General features: G+C 44.0%; 1 protein-coding gene across 4 annotated transcripts in view; it reads right to left on the bottom strand.

The window, feature by feature from the left end:
• LOC135198525 (la-related protein Larp4B-like) overlaps positions 1-17,036 on the bottom strand; it is a 60,760-nt gene extending 43,724 nt beyond the window's left edge. For 3 of the 4 annotated variants that reach the window (XM_064226183.1, XM_064226185.1, XM_064226186.1), the window contains exons 1-2: positions 16,946-17,036; positions 2,402-2,567 (exon numbers count right to left, since the gene is read on the bottom strand). In XM_064226183.1, coding sequence (XP_064082253.1) covers positions 2,402-2,544 — 143 coding nt within the window. In that variant the 5' untranslated portion in view covers positions 2,545-2,567; positions 16,946-17,036. Of the gene's footprint in view, positions 1-2,401; positions 2,568-16,612; positions 16,884-16,945 lie in introns of those variants that run through there. The other variant, XM_064226184.1, reaches the window with a different exon arrangement.
• Between the last annotated feature and the right edge of the window lie 2,670 nt (positions 17,037-19,706).

Here is a 19,706-nt window from a genome sequence, read left to right as displayed (position 1 = left end):
TGAGTTAACAACAAATGCACTCATTTCTTTAGTATTCTGCTTCTTTAGAAATCCATCTGTAATGAGTATGTATTTTGTTTTTCTTGTTATAAAACAGGTGATCCACACATACAATGTGGCAAGTAGTACAAGTGTGGAAACATTCTCTTTGATTGCTTCTTCGCCAGGTCCGAAACCGAGGTCAAAGTCAACCAGAGCATATGGAGAAGGACTGCCCCTAGTGCAGAGGAGGCCATCTCCTTGGGACACACCACCGATGTGCTTGAGTTACTGTATAAGTAAGGGTAGCCAGAGAGCCTGGAGACACCATAACATTCTAATTCATCATGGTCACAGTAGAAGTGGTTATGGAAGGCATTTTCCTAGAAGAGAGGTGGCTGAGCAAAGAAACACTAAACTCCCCTAAGAGACCCCGGGAAGGCGACAACTCCCTGAGATTCTCTGTCGTTGACACGCCTTAAAGAGAAGTTGGGTTGGTGTGAGGTATTTGCTTCCAGAGATAGAGGGCTTGCTAGATAAAACCTCATCTTTTGAACTGAAAAAAGTCTTAAGAGAGATCCCAGAGTGGCCTTCAACCCCCAATCCAGAGGATCTACACTGAAACTTGCTCAACAGGATAACCCACCGGAGAGGCTACCCCTCAAGAGTACGAACAGCTGAAGCTTTGAAGAGGGGAGTCAGGTGCTATAGTTCCTTTAGTGTTATTGGAGGCATGTTGCCCACTAAAGACAGAGAAAACTTCTTTGGTTCCTTTCTCCTTTTCATTGCAAACTTAACCCATATATCTCATAGCCATTATTTGTTTCTGCTTTTTTTTTGAGAAAGCAGGCTTAAGTGACTGATCAGTCTGATCCTTTTCAAAACAATCACACAGTAACAAAAAGAAAAGAAATACTCAAGAATTTCCTTAATACCAACAGAATGAATGGTAAATGTATAACAATAGAATGAATGGTAAAAGTCAGGTAGAGAGCCAGGATAAAAGTCAAGAGAGACATCTGTACTCAGAAGCAGAAGTGGGTGGGGGCTTCCCCATCTGTGGCAGATGACTAGCTTGTCAATATGTCTGAACAGCCTTTCCCAGTTCACACTTCATGCAAAATCCTATGTAAAAAACAAAGGTTTGTATTTGTGTAGTAACAAAGGTCCATTTGTTCCAGCCCTGTAGAAATGTATCTTTTGCTATTAAACCCCCAAAAGGATTGCATCTTTTGCTATTAAACCCCCTAAAGGATTGCATCTTTTGCTATTAAACCCCCTAAGGGATTTCATCTTTTGCTATTACCCCAATGTCCAAAGTTTGGAGACAAATATGCTGCAAGTTAATGGTTCTCCCATGTAGCAAACAAGGCCACTTCCAGATTAGGAAGTAGGTCGACAATTGCTTGTAAGTGAGGATTATCCAACATCTACTCAGTCAAGGATGCCATCTACCTTGACAGGGCATCTGCTGTCGCATTGAATGACTACTGGATAGATTGCTGACAAGTGTCACTGACATGCCTGAGTCATCAGCAGGATGGACAGCATGAATGCACCAAGAAAAAATGAGTAGGAGCCAAGCCTCTTGATACACTTCATTGCTGTCTTGTTGTCTAGGACTTACAGGATAAAGATCCCCATCTGAGGCTTAATTTTTGGAGAAACAGAGATACAGCCATCAGTTCCAGAAAACTGATGTGATGCCTCCTAAAAATTAGAGACCATCTCCCAGCTAACAATCCTCTTAAAGGCCTCCCCCCCTATCACTGGACGAGAGTCAAAGAAAAACATGTTCGGTGATGACTGGTGAGTGAGGGGTATTCTCCTAATCACTCCCCTATAACCACCAATAAACCATCTTGTTGCAAAGTTCAGCAACCATCTCCAGCTTGTGCTGAAGGACAATCATACATAAAAGGCCCGGATTTGTATTTCTGTAAGAACAAACACATCACTAAATAGGCACAGCATGACACCCATTCTTTTCTTTCCCATCCATGTTCATTTAGTAAAGTAGCCTACCATACTCAAGCTTTTCTGATAGAAAATCTATTTGCTTTCTAAAGAAAAAAGAAATCTTGGAACACCACAATTATACCAGACCTTCAAATTTTTCTGAGGCACATTTTGTCCTGGAAGCAATTAGATTTATTGAATTTGTAATTCATTCCTCTTTTAAAGATTTTTACACCTTAATAATGCACTACAGTTTCATAATTCTTAAGCACAAAAGAGAAATTCTATGTCCCCAACAGCTTAACCTCAAGTATAACTCAGTGTAAGAACAATTAAAATCAAATCATGCTACAATATAAACATTACATCTCTTCATTCAAACTTAAAACCATGTTTCTCAACTTCATTCTAGTTTGAACTAAAAGTCCCGCAAGAAAAGTGAGTTTATAAATTGAAATCTTACCCAAATCTGTCCTTTCCCAAAGAACCATTGACCTCCGGTGTGTGAAGTCGTACTCGACCTGAGCTCCCATGTGTAAGAGGGGCTGGAGGAGGTTTACTGAAACCCCCTACTCCCCCACCCCCAACAGGGCCACTGCGACGCATACCTAACTACAGCATCTTGAAGTCTAAAAACAAAGAAGTTGCATTAAAATTCCTTAAAACTTGAAAACATTTTGTTATATTTTCTTACATATGAATTGTAATCTAAAACAAATTTAAACCAAACCCAGCACAGTATTCATGTTGATAGATCACCTAAAATGTATATTTGAGTCTCAGAATATACATTAATTTTTGGCAAAAGCATTGGAGTCCCTCAATTAACTGTCTTTCTTTGCCTTACAAATGAGTCAATTCATAAGTAAAATAAAAGGTTAGTGGCTGTAGGTACACAATCCCATTATAATTACTGTGACCTTCTGCAGACTAAAGGAATTACCCAGCCTTATCTGTGGTGGACCAAATTAGCATCATCTATCTTGGTAAATAAGTTACTAGTTGACCATGTGTCTGTCTACACTTGCATCTTAAAAGAGCTTAGGTAAAGGCTGAACTGCTTCATTGAGTTTTAGAAGCTAAGCAATCAGCTGAGGATGTCCCTTTCCCTGATACTTCTCATCTTAAACCTAATCTTACAAAATTTCCATTTAGTTCTGGGGCTAAGAAAATTCTTGATAATCTTGATGTCTGGGATGGAGATCCTGATTGTTTCTTCCCTTTTTGTTTTTAAAATGGTTTCAAGTGTGTTGTCTGCCAAGATTAGTAGATTCTATAAATTTTCAGTAGGTAGTAGCTTTGTGGATGAGTGCGAGCTTAATAATACATTGCCTGTTCTAAAGAGTGGCATTTCTGTGGACTGAGTAATGAAAGGCCAATTTCCATTCTCCCTGTGCTTTCATAAGTTACAGAAAAACTTATTTTTAAGCCAAGTTACAAGTATGTGGACTCTAAAAAGAGATTGTTATTGTTAGCTGATAGTCAGTATGCATGTAGAAGCAGTTGGGTGCTTGTGAACTGCTAGTGATGCTCTTTTAGATTTGACATTCCATTTTGCAAGAGAACCTTGGTAAGGGTTTTGAGTTTATATTAATTCAAATATATTTTAGTGCTGCTTTCGATTTACTAAATCACATGGCACTTATTTATGAACTTCAGAATCTTGGAGGGCGTGGATATGTTTAAGGATTACTTCAAAATTTCCTTACAAGTAAGCAACAGCAAGTTGCTGTTGGTGGGATTTTTAGCGAACCTGTAGTTCCACTGGGTAGTTTTCTTGGTCCGCTATTATTTTTAGTATCTACAAGTAATATAATTGTTTGCCTGGAAAACCAGATTGTTGAGTATGCCAATAATGCAACACTAGTGGGTGTATGAAAAATGAAGCTACGCTTAGCGTCAATCACGACATGGAGCAAATTAGTGAATGGTGTAGTCGGTGGGGTGTGAGGCTGAACTCCAATAAAATGAATATTACTCTTACCCTTCAAGTGAATGAGACTCTTCTGAATGGGTCTGAAGCTTTAACTATACTTGGTGTAAGTTTGACGAAAGTTAGGCATTGTATGCTTTAGGTCATTTGTCCTTCTCTTACTAGAATATTGTTCCTCAGTGTGGATGTCTGCTTCTGTGAATGACTGATACAGGTTTTACCATGAAGCAATGTTGCACCACATCAAGAGTACTATTACTTGTATTGGTGGTCCAGGCAAAGTTTTGGAAACTGACAAGGCCAGATTTGGAAAACAGGAACATGATAAAAGGTTTGAGGTGGTAAGTTTCTGTTTCCCAACATTAGCAGTCATGACTTGGACCATCAATGGATGGTCTCTTATTTGTCAATTTTTCATAATTTGGATTTTAAAAGACATCTTTCACATTCACAATTGATCCCCGAGCCTCTTTTGCTACCAAGAGCAATTAGATTTGTTGAACGGCAGCACCAACATGCAGTAAATGTCCCTGCTGTCATACTTTTCAGTTCCAGAGGTCCTTATCCCTCACATCGATGGACTGTGGAACTGTCTCCCTGAGGATGCTGTGCAACTGGAACCTCAAAAGTTCAAGTGAAGATGCAACACATGAACAATTCTTTTATTTTAATAATTTACTTACATTATCTACTAATTTATTGTTTTCTTTTCTAATAACTGATCACTTCATTCCATATTTCCTATTACCTTTTGTTACTGAATTAAATGAACAACATATTCTCTGAAAGATGATATTGTTATGATACAATGAAGTTTTGTACATACTTACCTGGCAGATATATACGATTAATGGCCCGCCCAGCCTCCCCTCAGGAGACAGGTGGAAGAGAAAATCTGATTAGAAAATGGGATTGGTTCATACACCCGCCTCCCAGCGGCGGGAAGGGTAGACCACCTGACCTACCTGTCGCATGTGCCGCGAGATTTGAAATTCTGTCGGGAACGTCGGAGACTAAAGCTTAGTATATATCTGCCAGGTAAGTATGTACAAAACTTCATTGTATCATAACAATATCATTTTTGTACATGAACTTTCCTGTCAGATATATACTTAGCTGATTGGCACCCTTGGTGGAGGGTAAGAGACACCTAAACAATATAGAAAAGGGAAACAACACATGTTGTAGGATATAAAAACCTTGGTTCTTACCTGGTTAGGCAGAAGACTTCATGGATACTGTCTATGAGTCTGCATTGCCTGAAGAGCTACAGCGAGGGCGTGACCTGTTGCTGAAAGACTCTTCGGATCTACCAAAGGGATTTCTCATCCAGTTACATGGTAGAATCCAAGTAGGATCTTGTCAAAGGGGGTTCGCCCGCTTACATGAAAGAACCTGTCCACTACTATCACAAGGAGCCAAAACAATCTAGACCACCTAACCAATCTAACCCGTGTTAGATCTAAGACACGAAAGAGATGCCAACCTGCATCCTCTTTCATTCAACCATAAAAACACAAACCAAAAGGGATAAAAATTAGCTAAACTAACAAGGATACGTTTCAGCTCCCTGCCCCAGCACCAAATCCGCGGATACGTAGGGTCCTAAGGCGAAGCACTTATCATACGTAATCCTTACGTCTCTCAAGTAGTGGCTTGTGAAGACCGAGTTACATCTCCAAAATGTTGTCTTCATAAGGTTTTGCACTGACATGTTCTTGCTGAAGGCTAGAGAAGTGGCAATGGCCCTCACTTCATGTGCCTTAACCTTAAGGAGCTTGAACTGGTCCTCGTTACATGCTACGTGGGCTTCCTTGACAAGGCTCCTCAAGAAGAATGCCAGAGCATTCTTAGACAAGGGCCTACTGGGGTCCCTCACAGAGCACCAGAGGACATCCGTATTGCCCTTAAGTTGTTTCTTCCTTCTGAGGTAATACTTCAGGCTTCTTACAGGGCAAAGAGCCCTATCTGTCTCTTCCCCAACCAGAGCAGATAAACCTCGAACCTCAAAACTTCTGGGCCATGGATTTGAAGGATTTTCATTCTTAGCTAAGAATGAGGGAAGGAAAGAACAAACTGCGAACTGATCTTTGAAGCCCACCTTCCCTTCTATGGCTTGCAGTTCACTCATCCTCTTGGTGGATGCCAAAGCCATGAGGAAAAGGGGCTTCTTAGTTAGGTCCCTAAAGGAAGCTGAATGAGGAGGCTCAAATCTCGAAGAACTCAAAGATTGAAGAACTACGTCGAGATTCCAACTGGGTGTTCTCGAGGACCCTTTCTTCGATGTTTCGAAAGACCTTATCAGATCATGAAGGTCCTTGTTCTCGGAAATGTTCAGGCCTCTGTGTCTGAACACTGCAGCTAGCATACTGCGGTATCCCTTGATTGTCGAGACTGCTAGCCCACAGTCTTCCCTGAGGAAAAGAATGAAGTCAGCAATTTGGGTCACAGAGGTACTGGAAGAGGAAACTTTCTTATTCCTACACCATCAACGAAAGACATCCCACTTCAACTGGTATACTCGCAAGGTGGAAGATCTCTTTGCTCTGGCAATAGCTTTTGCAGCCTTAGACGAAAATCCCTTCGCTCTGACGAGACTTTGGACAGTCTGAAGCCAGTCAGACTGAGAGCGGGGAGGTTTTTGTGATACCTGTCGAAGTGGGGTTGTCTGAGTAAATCCTTCCTTGGTGGAAGGGATCTTGGAAGGTCCACCAACCATTCCAGTACCTCTGTGAACCAGTCTTGGGAAGGCCAAAACAGAGCAATCAGAGTCATTCTTGCCGAATCTGACGCGGCGAACTTCTTTAGAGTCTCTCCCAGGATCTTGAAGGGAGGAAAAGCGTACATGTCCAGACCCTTCCAATCCAGCAGAAGGGCATCCACTGCTATTGCCCTCGGATCTGATATTGGAGAGCAATACAGGTCTAGTCTTGTGTTCCTGGAGGTGGCGATGAGGTCTAGATGGGGCCTGCCCCACAGTTTCCACAGGCTCTGGCAAACTCCGTCGGGAGGACCTGATCTTTTCTGCTAAGGAGGTCTGCCCTTACATTCCTTTCCCCCTGTACGAATCTGGTGAGGAGCCTGACACTCCTTACCTCGGCCCATAGTAAAAGATCTCTTGCTGTTTCGTACAGGGAGAAGGAGTGTGTCCCCCCGTTTCCTGATGTATGCCAGAGCTGTGGTGTTGTCCGAGTTGACCTGAACAACGGTGCCTCGGACGTGAGACTCGAAGGCTTTCAGCGCCAGCCAAACAGCCATCAGTTCCTTCCTGTTGATGTGCCAGGACACCTGTTCTCCCTCCCAGGTGCCTGACACTTCCTTCGTTCCCAGAGTCGACCCCCAACCTGTCTCCAACGCGTCGGAGAACAACACTAGGCTGGGATTCAGGGTTTGCAGTGACAGACCCTCGACAAATCTGTTGGGATCTGCCCACCACAAAAGCTTCTCCTTTATCTCCCGAGTTACAACGAAGGAGAACGTCAAATCCTGGGAACGACGATTCCAGTTCTGATTCAGAAAGAACTGCAGAGGTCTCAGGTGTAACCTTCCTAGGGAAACGAATTGCTCCAGCGAGGAGAGCGTCCCCAACAAACTCATCCACTCCCTCGCTGTGCATGCATCTTTCCCTAGGAAGGTTGCAATTTTCTCGGAGCCTCGGGCTATCCTTTCCAGGGACAGAAAAGCCCGAAAACCCCGAGAATCCATCTGAATCCCCAGATAAACACATTCTTGACTGAGGATGAGCTGGGATTTCTGGAAGTTGACCAAGAGTCCCAGCGAACTTGTCAAATCCAACGTCTTTTGAAGGTCCTCCAGACAACGTTCCTCCGATTTGGCTCTTATAAGCCAATCGTCCAGGTAAAGGGATATTCTCACTCCTTCCAAGTGAAGCCACTGCGCGACATTCCTCATGATCCCCGTGAAAACCTGAGGGGCTGTCGAGAGGCCAAAGCACAAGGCCCTGAACTAATAAACCTTCCCTAGCATCATGAACCTTAGATACTTCCTCGAAGAAGGATGGATCGGCACATGGAAGTAAGGTGCCTGTTTGCAGATCCAGGGACACCAATTCCATTCCTCTGGGACGAAGCGCAAGCAACCAAACACCGATGACATGGTTTCCATTGAGAACTTCTTTTTCTCCACAAAGAAGTTCAGGGTGCTTTCATCCAGAACCGGTCTCCATCCCCCCGAAGATTTCGGAACTAGGAAGAGGCGGTTGTAGAAGCCTGCCGAGTGAAGGTCTGACACTAGCTCTATTGCCTCCTTTTCCAGCATCTGGTCTACTGCTAGAACAAGGGCTTGGATCATGATGGGGTCCTTGTACTTGGCCGTCAACTCCCTTGGAGTTGTCGTTAAGGAAGGTCTTGAAGCGAAAGGAATGATATATGGCAATTTGTTGAAAATTGCATTTTTCCTAACTATATAAACCTGAGGTCCTTTACACTAGGAAGATTGCTTAAGCGGCAGCTGGAACGGTCGTAAGCTTCGAACAAGGGGTAACGTAGTTAGCTGTTTGTCCGCTAGTGCGTGCGCAGCGCGACTGGGAGGCGAGGAATCACTTTTGCTTTAGGCCCAGGAAACGCAGAGTGAGGGGTGGCATGAGGTGGGACTATGTGTAAAGGACCTCAGGTTTGTATAGTTAGGAAAAATGCAATTTTCAACAAATTGCCATTTGTTCCGACACGATATACAAACCATCGGTCCTTTACACTAGGAAGACTCACTGATTGGTGGGAGGACCTGAGTCTTAAAGAACAGACTGGTGTTTTTCCAACCTTGGATATTCTCCCTGATCGTAAGAGCAGAGGGAGGGATCCTAGTCTCTGCCCAATTGATCGGGGTGTGTACCGCAGGATCAATGGTCAGACCTCTGGACCCAAGCACTAAGAGAGAGGCAAGCGTATCTCTTAATACTAGCAAACAAGAACTTTTGTCGCTGTTGCAAAAGCCAATATAAAGTTATGGGTTTGTCTCTTGTTGGCATCCACTTTCCCCCCCCTTGTAGGAGGAAGTGGAGGATATTTACACCTATTCCTAATGAAAGGAATAGACTGGTGCTCTGTCGGGTAGCTTACCTGCATCTCTTCCTCTTCCAGCATGGGGACGACCGAGACCCTCTGCCCACAGGTAGAGGGAGAGAAAGATGGGGAAAGAGAAGCCAGTCACACTCTCATTCACCTCATTCATTCATTCAATCGCGCCAAGAAATCGATGCTCTTCTGCCTGCTAGGGTGCTGGGTAAGCTTACACGTGTTAAGCAGCCACCACAGGTCCCAAGGAAAAGGTATCCAAGGACTTATGGGCAATATCCCGAAGGTAGAAGGAGGTAAAGGTGGTCTGGTTGGACCAGACCCCTGCCTTCAGGACCTGCGCCACGGAGAAGTTCTTGCGGAACGCCATTGACGGGGCAATGCCTCTGACTTCGTGAGCTCTCGGACGAGGGGGACGGGTGTCGTCACTACCATCAGTCTCGTACGCCCTCCTGATCACTTCACGTAGCCAGAAAGAAAGCGTGTTCTTGGATACTTCTTTCTTGGTAACCCCAGTGCTAACGAAGAGTCGTCGACACTCAGGCCTGCAGTGTCGAGTTCTCTTCAGATAGCGCCGTAGCGCCCTCACAGGACAAAGCAGCATCTCATCCGTATCGTTGTCAGTGAAATCCAATAAGGAGGGGATTGTGAAAGACTTAAATCGGTCGTCAGGGACCGACGGATTCTGTGTCTTAGCTACGAAGTTCGGGACGAAATTGAGCGTCACAGATCCCCATCCTCTGGAATGTTTAACATCATAAGACAGACCATGGAGTTCTCCTACTCTCTTCGCCGATGCCAGGGCCAGCAAGAAGAGGGTCTTGAGGGTCAGATCCCTGTCTGACGACTCTCGGAGTGGCTCGAATGGCCTTCGAGTCAAACTCCTAAGGACGAGAGTCACGTCCCACGCAGGGGGCCTGAGTTCCCTGGGTGGGCAAGACCTTTCGAAGCTCCTCATAAGCAAGGAGATCTCGAACGAGTCCGAGATGTCCAACCCCCTCAGTTTCAGGACCAGAGCCAGGGCGGATCTGTATCCTTTGACTGTGGGGACTGAGTGGAGCTTCTCTTGGCGAAGAAAGACCAGGAAATCCGCTATCTGCTGAATAGTGGCTCTGAGAGGAGAGAGACCCCGTCTACGACACCAACCACAGAAGACGGCCCACTTCCCCTGGTACACAGCTGCAGAGGACTGACTGACGTGTCCAGCCATCTCTGTTGCTGCGCTGCGAGAAAAGCCTCTCTTTCGCAAGAGATGGTGGATAACAGCCAGCCGTGAAGTTGAAGGGACTGGACTGCCTGGTGGTACCGTTCGACGTGCGGTTAGGCGAGAAGGTGTTGCCAGGGGGAATCTCTCTTGGTGCCTCTGCGAGAAGAGCCAGCAGATCCGGATACCAGACGGCCTGCGGCCATCTGGGGGCCACCAAGATCATCCTGAGGTTCGGGGTGGCCAGCACTCGGCTGATCACCTTGCAAATCAGGCAGAATGGAGGAAAGGCGTAGGCGAAGAGGTTGTTCCAGGACTGCTGAAGTGCGTCCTCTGCAGCTGCCCATGGGTCCAGCACGGCTGAGAAGAAAACCTGGAGTTTTCTGTTGTGCCGGGTGGCGAACAGATCGACCACTGGACGCCCCCACAGGTTGAAGAGCCTTTCCACCACCTCTGGGTGTAGCGACCATTCGGTCCCTATCACCTGATCCCGACGGCTGAGCTTGTCCGCTACTACATTCCTCTTGCCTGGAATGTAGCGTGCTGACAGCTCTATTGAGTGAGCGATGGCCCACTCGTGCACCTGCATTGTCAACTGGTGCAACGGGAGAGACATGAGTCCCCCCTGTTTGTTGACATATGCCACTACTGTGGTGTTGTCGCACATCAACACCACCGAGTGTCCCATCAAGCGGTCCCTGGAATTCTTGGAGAGCGAGGAACGCCGCCTTGAGTTCCAAGACATTGATGTGAAGGTGCTTGTCGCGATTGTCCCACACACCTGAAGCCAGCAACTCCTCCAGGTGTGCGCCCCAACCCTCAGTGGATGCGTCTGAAAACAGCAACATCTCCAGGGGGGGAGTGCTGAGAGGCACTCCCTTTAAGAGGTTCCTGTCATCCAGCCACCAAGCGAGGTCCCGTCTCACCTCCTCCGTGAAATCCACGGGGAAGTGCGGTGGGTCCTGAGCCTGTGACCAACTCTCCTTTAGTCTCCACTGAAGAGACCGCAGGTGAAGACGTCCGTGAGGGACTAACTTCTCGAGTGACGACAGGTGTCCAATCATGACTTGCCATTGCTGAGCCGGTTGCTTCTGTTGAGACAGAAACCGGATGGCTGCCTCCCTGAATCTGCTGATCCGCAAGTCTGCGGGGAAGACTTGCTCTGCTACCGTATCGATCAGCATTCCCAGGTACTTCATCCTCTGCTTGGGTTCGAGATCGGACTTCTCGAAGTTTACCACGATCCCCAGATCGTGGCAAAACCTGAGCAGTCGATCCCTGTCCTGTAGCAACTGCGAGCGGGAGCTCGCCAGGACCAGCCAATCGGAACGTGCCGTTTCCATCTTGAACCGAGTCTGGTGAACGAAATGGTTCAGGGGAGAGAGATCTACCACCGGGCGCCAGCCCCCCGAAGACTTCTCCACTAGGAAAAGGCGGCTGTAGAAGACCGGTGATTGGTCCCTGACAATTTCCACAGCTCCTTTGCTCAGCATGGACTTGATCTCCTGTCGCAGCGCGATGTCCTTTGCAGAACCTTTGACATACGTCCGGGGTTGGACCGGGTGAGAAGTGAGGGGGGGCCGAGATTCGAAGGGAAGTAGATATCCCTCCCGAAGGACGTTTACTACCCAGGTCTCGGCGCCATAGCGCTGCCAAGTTGCCCAATGGCTCACCAGGCACCCCCCCACTTTCAGCAGCAGATGAGGGGGAACGCTGTCCCTAGCGTTTCCCTCCTTTCTTCAACTTCTTCCCAGCCGTTCCTCGCGAGGAGGAGGGCTGGTTAGAGCCCCCCTTCGCAGAAGAAGAAGACAGAGTCTTTCCCTGGGGTTTAGACGTGGCAGACGTCTTAGCCCCCGAGGAAGCACTAGCCAAACTCTTGGGTTTGACCACGATTCGAGGCTGCCCAGTCGCCTTCAAAACCGCCTGGTGGAGAAGACGGTCACTGTCATCAGTGCGCCGTCTCTCTACCGCAGCGTCCACCATCTCGTCTGGGAAGAGAGAGGAGGAACTCCGAACCGGTCCATTTCGCAGCCCAAGTGCCGCCTCACGCCCAGCCCCCCTGGATACTCGTGACAGGAGTGCGTCCCGACACCGAAGAACCAGGTTGGCCCACAGGTTAGCCGTCTGATGGGCTAGGTAGGAGATAGCCCTACCTCCAGACTGGCAGAGCCTCCTGAAAGACGGGTCCTCCTCAAGGGCAGAGCCCCCGAAGTTGGCCGCGACTTTCGACACTGTGAGGGACCACAGGTCGAGCCAGGAGACTGCCTGGAATGCTGCCATCGCGGTAGATTCCAGGTCTTGTGCCTCTTGCTGTGAAACCATAGGTTCTCAGACAGGAGCTGCTGCAGAGACACACCAGGTGTTAGCCTAACTAACCCCGGGTTAACCTGTTTAAGCGGCATCAGGACCTCAGAAGGCACATAAAAACGCTGTCACTGCAGAGGAGGAGGAAGCAGCTTCGCCGACCGGCCCAACTTGAGCGAGTTCTCCCGTCCGGAAATGAGAGACTCTACCTGGTCGAGCACTGAATCGGCGAGCTGGGATCGAGGCAGACCCACCATCGGCCTGGGTTCCCTCTTCGGGCCCCAGAACGACTCGAGCCGGGACGTGGGCTCGGAAGTTGGTAGCGGTGATCCCTCCCCGAGGTCGCTGTGCTGACGAATCAGCGCAATAACCTCGGCAAAGTTCCTCTGGATCTCGGGTGTAACGGCGTCTCGAGGAGTAGGACCATCCAGTCCCTCCAACAAGGCCAACTCCCAGGACCCTCCCCCTTCAGAAGAGGGAACAGCAACAGACCCCTCTCATCTGATTAGAAAACAGGATTGGTTCATACACCCGCCTCCCAGCGGCGGGAAGGGTAGACCACCTGACCTACCTGTCGCGTGTGCCGCGAGATTTGAAATTCTGTCGGGAACGTCGGAGACTAAAGCTGAGTATATATCTGACAGGAAAGTTCATGTACAAAACTTGAATTTCAGGTCAATGACCCCTTTGGGCTTATTCCTATAAATAGGGTTCATCTTCTAAATAATAATAATAATAATAATAATAATAATAATAATAATAATCATAATAATAATAGTAATAATAATAATAGACTAATGTGAACTAGCTAGCCTGTGGTTACCCAAGTAGGTTAATTCATCCGTTTGACATTTATCTGCAAAAATAGTAGCCAACATGGTTCTGAGTTCTAGCTCTGATATCAGTACTTTCAAAATTGTGCATAATCTGCTAAATTTAGATATAAATGTCCAAAGTGTTTAGTACTAATAAATTTTTTTTTTTAAACCTGTTCCAGTGTGATAAAGGAACATGGGACTCAAAAGGAAACCAAGTGCCAAATCCAAGTGTATGGGTTAAAGTGCATAAATTGAAAAATCCTGTTTGAGCATTGAAAAAATCTTACACATGTACTGGTGATTGATTCACCATGGGCAGAGTGATGCAGAAGGAGTCTTGAGTATCGGCATCTCTGGGCATGCTGTGAATAACTGATACTGATTTGCCATGAAGTGTTGTTGCACAACATCAAGAGTACTATGTATTACTTTTACTGGTAGTCCAGGCAAAGTTTTAGAAATTGACAAGGCCAGATTTGGAAAACATTTCTTTTTCCTAGCTTACACCCATTTTTATATGGGGTCGCCATTGCGAATGAGTCATCTCCATCAATTTCTGTCCTGTGCCTCGTTCTCATTTATACCTTTCAATTCCATATCTTTCCCTACACAATTGCGCCATCTCTTTCTTGGTCTTCCCTTCTTCCTTCTACCCCGCATTTCCATTACATAAACATAATAAAAGGTGGTGCTTAGGCTAAAAAGAGCATGGTTTGAGGAGTTTGAACTTTTATGGTCTCAGTACCTGATCGTTTGAGGGAGACATTTATCACCCAAGTACATACCTAATTGGATATTACAGGAAACAAAGATAATTAGTGACTGTAGGGCGGCAGAGTTAGAGGGAAACTTCGGGGTATAGGGTAAACAACCACGGACGATCCATCGTCATCACGCTGGCCAGGCCTTATTCACTCGATATTTAATTGGTGAAACAAGATTGAAGTTTTGTCAACATAATGTGATATATGAAAGCCCCATACGAACTAAAATAAGGCATGTGAGCTCTTCGTAAAATATATTTTCAAGGCAGTTTTGAAATCCAATATGGCAGCAATCGTGTGGCTGGCCGTTCTAACCACAGACAATCCACCATCTTTCCCAGTCTTCCCAGCACTCATTTGAACAAAGTTAGCGTATATATGTAACGTTTATTGATCTTACTCAAGATTGCAGTTGTAATCAGCACAATAAAACAACATTTTGTTGCCTATATTACTGAAAGTATGAAACTTTTTATTCCCAGGGTCATGGTTTGAACTGAATTCATTTCTACCTTGTAATCAGTGATTTTATCCTTACTGCCATCACAACTGAAACTCCAGTGCTTATTTGATTGTTCGTAATTATACACATTTTGGTCTTAATTCACTCTACATTGCGCTTGAACCACGTTGCTGTTCCTGGTTCCTAAGCACTAACTCCATAAACATAGTTACAAGCAGCAGAGGTGCAAATCTTTATTCCCTTAATTGTTTACTTTACTCATTATTTGGTTTAACTTTACTTCAAAATGTTTATTTAATTCATGTCTATTATCCCTTTTTTGCAACCAAATTAACCCCAAAAAATTAGATATTTCTGAAGTACGAGCAGACGATAGCAAAGACTCATCGTTGCCAATGTAGTGGAGCTTCACACATACGCCGATGCATTTACAAACTGTTTCCATGAATTCTAGTTGTCATAGTAATGCAGTACTGATGAAATTGCTGTAATATGTATTATATACTACAAATAAATATGCTAATTTCACTTATTTCCCGGTTTTGTGTAAGTCTTACACCCAGTTTGGAGGGTAAACATACCAATTGACAACACTGATAAGCAATTGAAGAGCGCAAAACGCCGCAAAGAATGCCATAGTCCCCTTGAATAAGTATGAATAGCCTAAGTGCTGATAAGAGGTCGGGATTACGATTGTTGCGATGAAAGTGCCCCTGCGTCTATGGGTACAAGTGGTATGCGGATTTAGCACAGGAAATGGGAAGTTTGTTAACACAAGCAACTCCGCGAACATTGAGATGGCCTCAATCTTCAAAATATTTGGAGTTGTAAGTAAAAACTTCGAAAGCGTTATGGGGTTTAAATCTTAAAATATACCTATATGGCCTTAATTTCTAACTTTGGTGAAAATACTTACTTTGAAAGGAGAGTAAAGGTCTTAAGCTCCTGTTACCACCACCAACAACTCATGACGGATGACCATCTCCGGTGTCAGGACGTGTTAAAAGTACTTTTTCGGAGGGTGGACTAACCACAGTAGTCGGTGAGTTGGCCAGTCCATGCGGTTGTTTACCCTATTATTACTTTTCTAGTGACAAGGTGTAAGTTCCTTTTTGTACAGTACATTTTAGGCTAAGGCACATTTAGCTTTGGTAAGGGGAAGTGAAGTTAGGTAGGTACTACCTAGGTAGTATTAGGGTAAAAAACCGCATGGTACAGGGGTGGACCATGTACGATCAATGTGTACAACCCCAAAAAAAGTACATTATAACGCGTCCTGACATCGGAGAAGGGCATCAGACGCGACTTGTTGTTGGTGAGAAACGGAGCTAAAGACCTCTACTCCGGTGTCAGGACGCGTTATAATATACTTTTCTTGGGGTTGTACACATTGATCGTACATGGTTCACCCCTGTACCATGCGGTTTTTTACCCTAGGTACTTGGGTAATTCTTCAGGTTAAATTGCAGACTGTGGCTGGTCAGTGTCTCTAAAAATGCTACTATCTAGGCTACTTCGAAAGGAGAGTAGAGGTCTTTAGCTCCGTTTCTCACCAACAACAAGTCACGACTGATGCCCATCTCTGGTGTCAGGACGCGTTACTATAATGTACTTTTTCAGAGGGTGGCAAGCGTTGATTGTAGGTGGCCTGTTTGGCCTGCCGTGGTGTTTTACCCTACTACCTACCTAGGCTATAATACTAGGTATCATTACAATATAGCCTAATGCAGTCGAAATTCAAGAACATCAGGGGGTACCTACCTATCCTGTCTCCAGTTTCAAAGGGACCCCCGCCCTATAATCCAGGTTTCCCACCACTAGGCTATCCCCCATTTATTCTATAGGTATTTTACGATAGCCTAAATTACGACAAATGATCCCATTTTTAGTTTATTTTAGTAGTAGGTAGGTACTATAGGTATAGTAGTCTGCAATTTTACTGAACTCTTAGGTAAACCGAAGCAAGTCTAGGTATCTAAAAAGTTAGCCAGAAATCTAATGATAGCCCGTTCACAGATGAGGCTGTGAAAAGAGTTTATTGTATTGCTTTGCAATACCTAATTAAGAATTCACTAAAACCTTGATCATTTAGGAAACTTTTTTCTGAATTCAGTGGTCACTTTGTAGGTAGGATGCTGTGGATTCAAGGCCTTACCAAGAGAAGGCTAGCCACTGTTGCGTTGTAATCTTGCAAAGTACACTACAGCGCTTGTAACATTCTTTAGTGACCAATTTTAATACAAAACTTAGAGGCGCAAAGACTTTACACACACTGTGAGATATAGGCTATGTGGTTAATCATTGTCATTTGGCTGGTTTGTTTACACACAAACGAACAAACTAACACACTGCCCTAGTTTCGGATAACTCCATTTTTTCTCACTTCGCTGACATATTTGCCAAATTACAGGGTACCCACTTCACGAGAAATCTTCCTGGAATTTAAATTTCAAAACTGTTAAGAGCTACAAACAAGCCTAAAATTCACCGTTTGTGAAGTAACGATCGTAACGTTGGACGTAGTTGGGCGTATATGCAGACGTAAATAAACCCAACTAGTGTTCGGTCATTACGTCATCTGTAAATTTATAATATTTGCGTTTTTTTTATGCAGTACATTTTAATTAGAAGGAGTAACGCCTTAATATTATAGTTTGTGGCATCCGATTTTTCGGGAGTATAAAAGCATGTTATACATGATGGAATCTCATATCTTAATTAAAATATAAAGAGTACAAAGATTCGAACATATATATTTATCGTCTGCTATTTACAGTGCTGCCAACATATGTTGAATGCAGTGGTGCCATCTATCGCCAAACTTTTTCTTTTTACTACTACGAGAATGCATGTAAGTACGTACTGCACATGCATGTAGTAGCAACACTTATACCAGTTCATGACGCAGACGTAGACGAACTCGAATGCTTTGCATGGAGTCTTGAAAAATGGTGTTATTCGCAATTTGTAATAATAATATTATTAATAATAATAGACTGACGGCAAATGCAAAATATTTTATTTTCTATTCGTATAGGAAGTGATAATGTTACACAGCACGTTGTCTTCCTGATTTCATTAGTCATTAATTACAAAGTGCAGAGAATTGGTGAAGAGATAATGGAACAGAGACTTTTGCTGGCGAAATGCATAGTGGCGCACGACTAAATCTCTTACTGTGGCCCCCTGTTAAGTTATTTTATGAATAATTTCAAATTAAAATGAGATCAAATTCTTGGTCAGACTTGGCTCTGCTGCTATACCTTCTTGCAACCATGATTGAACCACCCATCCATCTGTCTGGAACAGACATAGAGTAACATGCTTTTATTAATCTTTCATGCTTGACCCCGTCTTAAGGTACTTTTTTTTTTTTTTAGACATTCCTCTAACCGATCCTAAGGTATACTACCTGCAGTTGTTGTGAATTAAAAGTGCGATGTGTGTGACCAAATGCTGCTACGACAACCAACAAACACTTCAAATTTACGAAAAGTCAATATTTTATTGTAGAATAATATTCATTCATTCCTACTCTAGGCAGATTCGACAAAAAGATAGGTCCTTTTTGGTCATTACAGCTCTTCCGATTTTTGCAAGCCCTCATAGGGCATCAGACAGGCACCTTTTCATGTTGCTAGTTGCAATTTATATCGCTCTTGAAAAGCAATCTTCCATATTAAGGTGTCCACCAGGCAAAAGTCCTAGGTTTCTCTCGGTTTTGGTGCCTTAATATCCAGCATTTTTACGTCTCTTTTTATCCTTCCATAATCATTATTCCAGTTTTGTTATCGTTTAATTTCAACCTTTTCTCTCTGCTCTGGCAAAATCCATATCATTCACAATCGATTCAAAAAAATTTTCTTACTCCATGGTGATTTGACAACATATTTACCAAGGTCTAGACCTTGATATTTACTACATAACAAAGAGTCCAGAACATTTCATTTTGACACCTCTCTTGAAGGGCCTTTTAGGTGCAAATTTGCGATTTTCAGTCTGTATTACGTACTTCGGTATCCAGAATGCTCCGCTAAGATTCATTAACATCACACTATCAGTGCACTTCAAAACCCTTGTCGTAGTACATTGCAGAAAGTTGTTCCATTCGAGTGAACCTTTATGGAGTTAAGCTGATTACTAGCATACAAAATAGTGAATGTCAAGAAGTTCAACAGGCAGCTGCAGCCAGAATGTTTCAGTAATTTCCAAAAAAGAAATGACCGGCTCGATCATGCTCTTTACGATCCTAGACACTTTGCTTCCTATATTCCTAGATTTGTAAAAGTAGTTTTATATTGTTTGATATTGGCAATGTTTTCATATATCGCCGTAACGGAAATGAAACTGAAGCATTTGAGAGAAATGCTTCACTAAAAGTGTAACAGCGTAAAGAAGCATAAACGAATATTAAATAAATATAAGGCAAGAATCTTCAAGGCATTGGAAAATGGAGTTTTGGGCACTTGTCTAACCATTTTTATCCAATAAGTTGCCCTAGGAGCCTAGAAGATGCAAAACTTTTATAGCATTCAAGAGAAAATTAAACTTAACAGCGTTTTACAATTTACTAAAACAAACGAATAGAAGGAGGCCGCTTTATAAACTAGGTGAGAGAAGAAGAATGAGACAGTTTACCGGGAACAGAAAGGTCTTGATGTCAAGAAGTATAGAAGTGCCTTCAAGATAGTGAGTAGCAGAGCATTTTTAGATGCGCTGAGGTACTGCTGGCGAGTATAGTGTGAGGAACTAATGAATGCTAATTGATAAAAAAAATTAATTTGACAGATCAAATACCAAGTGCATTGAAAATAGGACACTATCAAACAAGAAATATTGCGTTCATAAAGAAATATATGAATGTGGATGCATAAAAAAAATGCTTGTGTATAACTATGCAATTACAAGGCTGACTTTATACTGGAACGTGAAAATATTAATGAAGAAGTAACCAAATTAATGAGGAATAAATCCCCAAGGAATAAGGTCACTCGGGCTTAATGAGCTTTACTGGCTACTTATCAGAACAACTACAGAATATTAAGTATATGTTTTGACGGAACCAAAATGCAATAAAAATATTGTAAAAAGACTGAAGACGTGGCATCAAGACAGTTCAAAAAGTTGCCCTTGGAATAGTTATAACTGGAATGAATAAATATTCAAGAACACTATAAATCTTGATGAGTCCATATAGTAGTAGGTGCATGGAGAGGCTAATGCTGTCTGAGGTTTTCATCATGATGGAT

This window comes from Macrobrachium nipponense, chromosome 22 (genome assembly GCF_015104395.2).
Source record: "Macrobrachium nipponense isolate FS-2020 chromosome 22, ASM1510439v2, whole genome shotgun sequence".
NCBI lineage: Eukaryota > Metazoa > Arthropoda > Malacostraca > Decapoda > Palaemonidae > Macrobrachium > Macrobrachium nipponense.
Note: the sequence above shows the minus strand (reverse complement) of the source record. Positions and strands in the feature narration are given on the sequence as shown.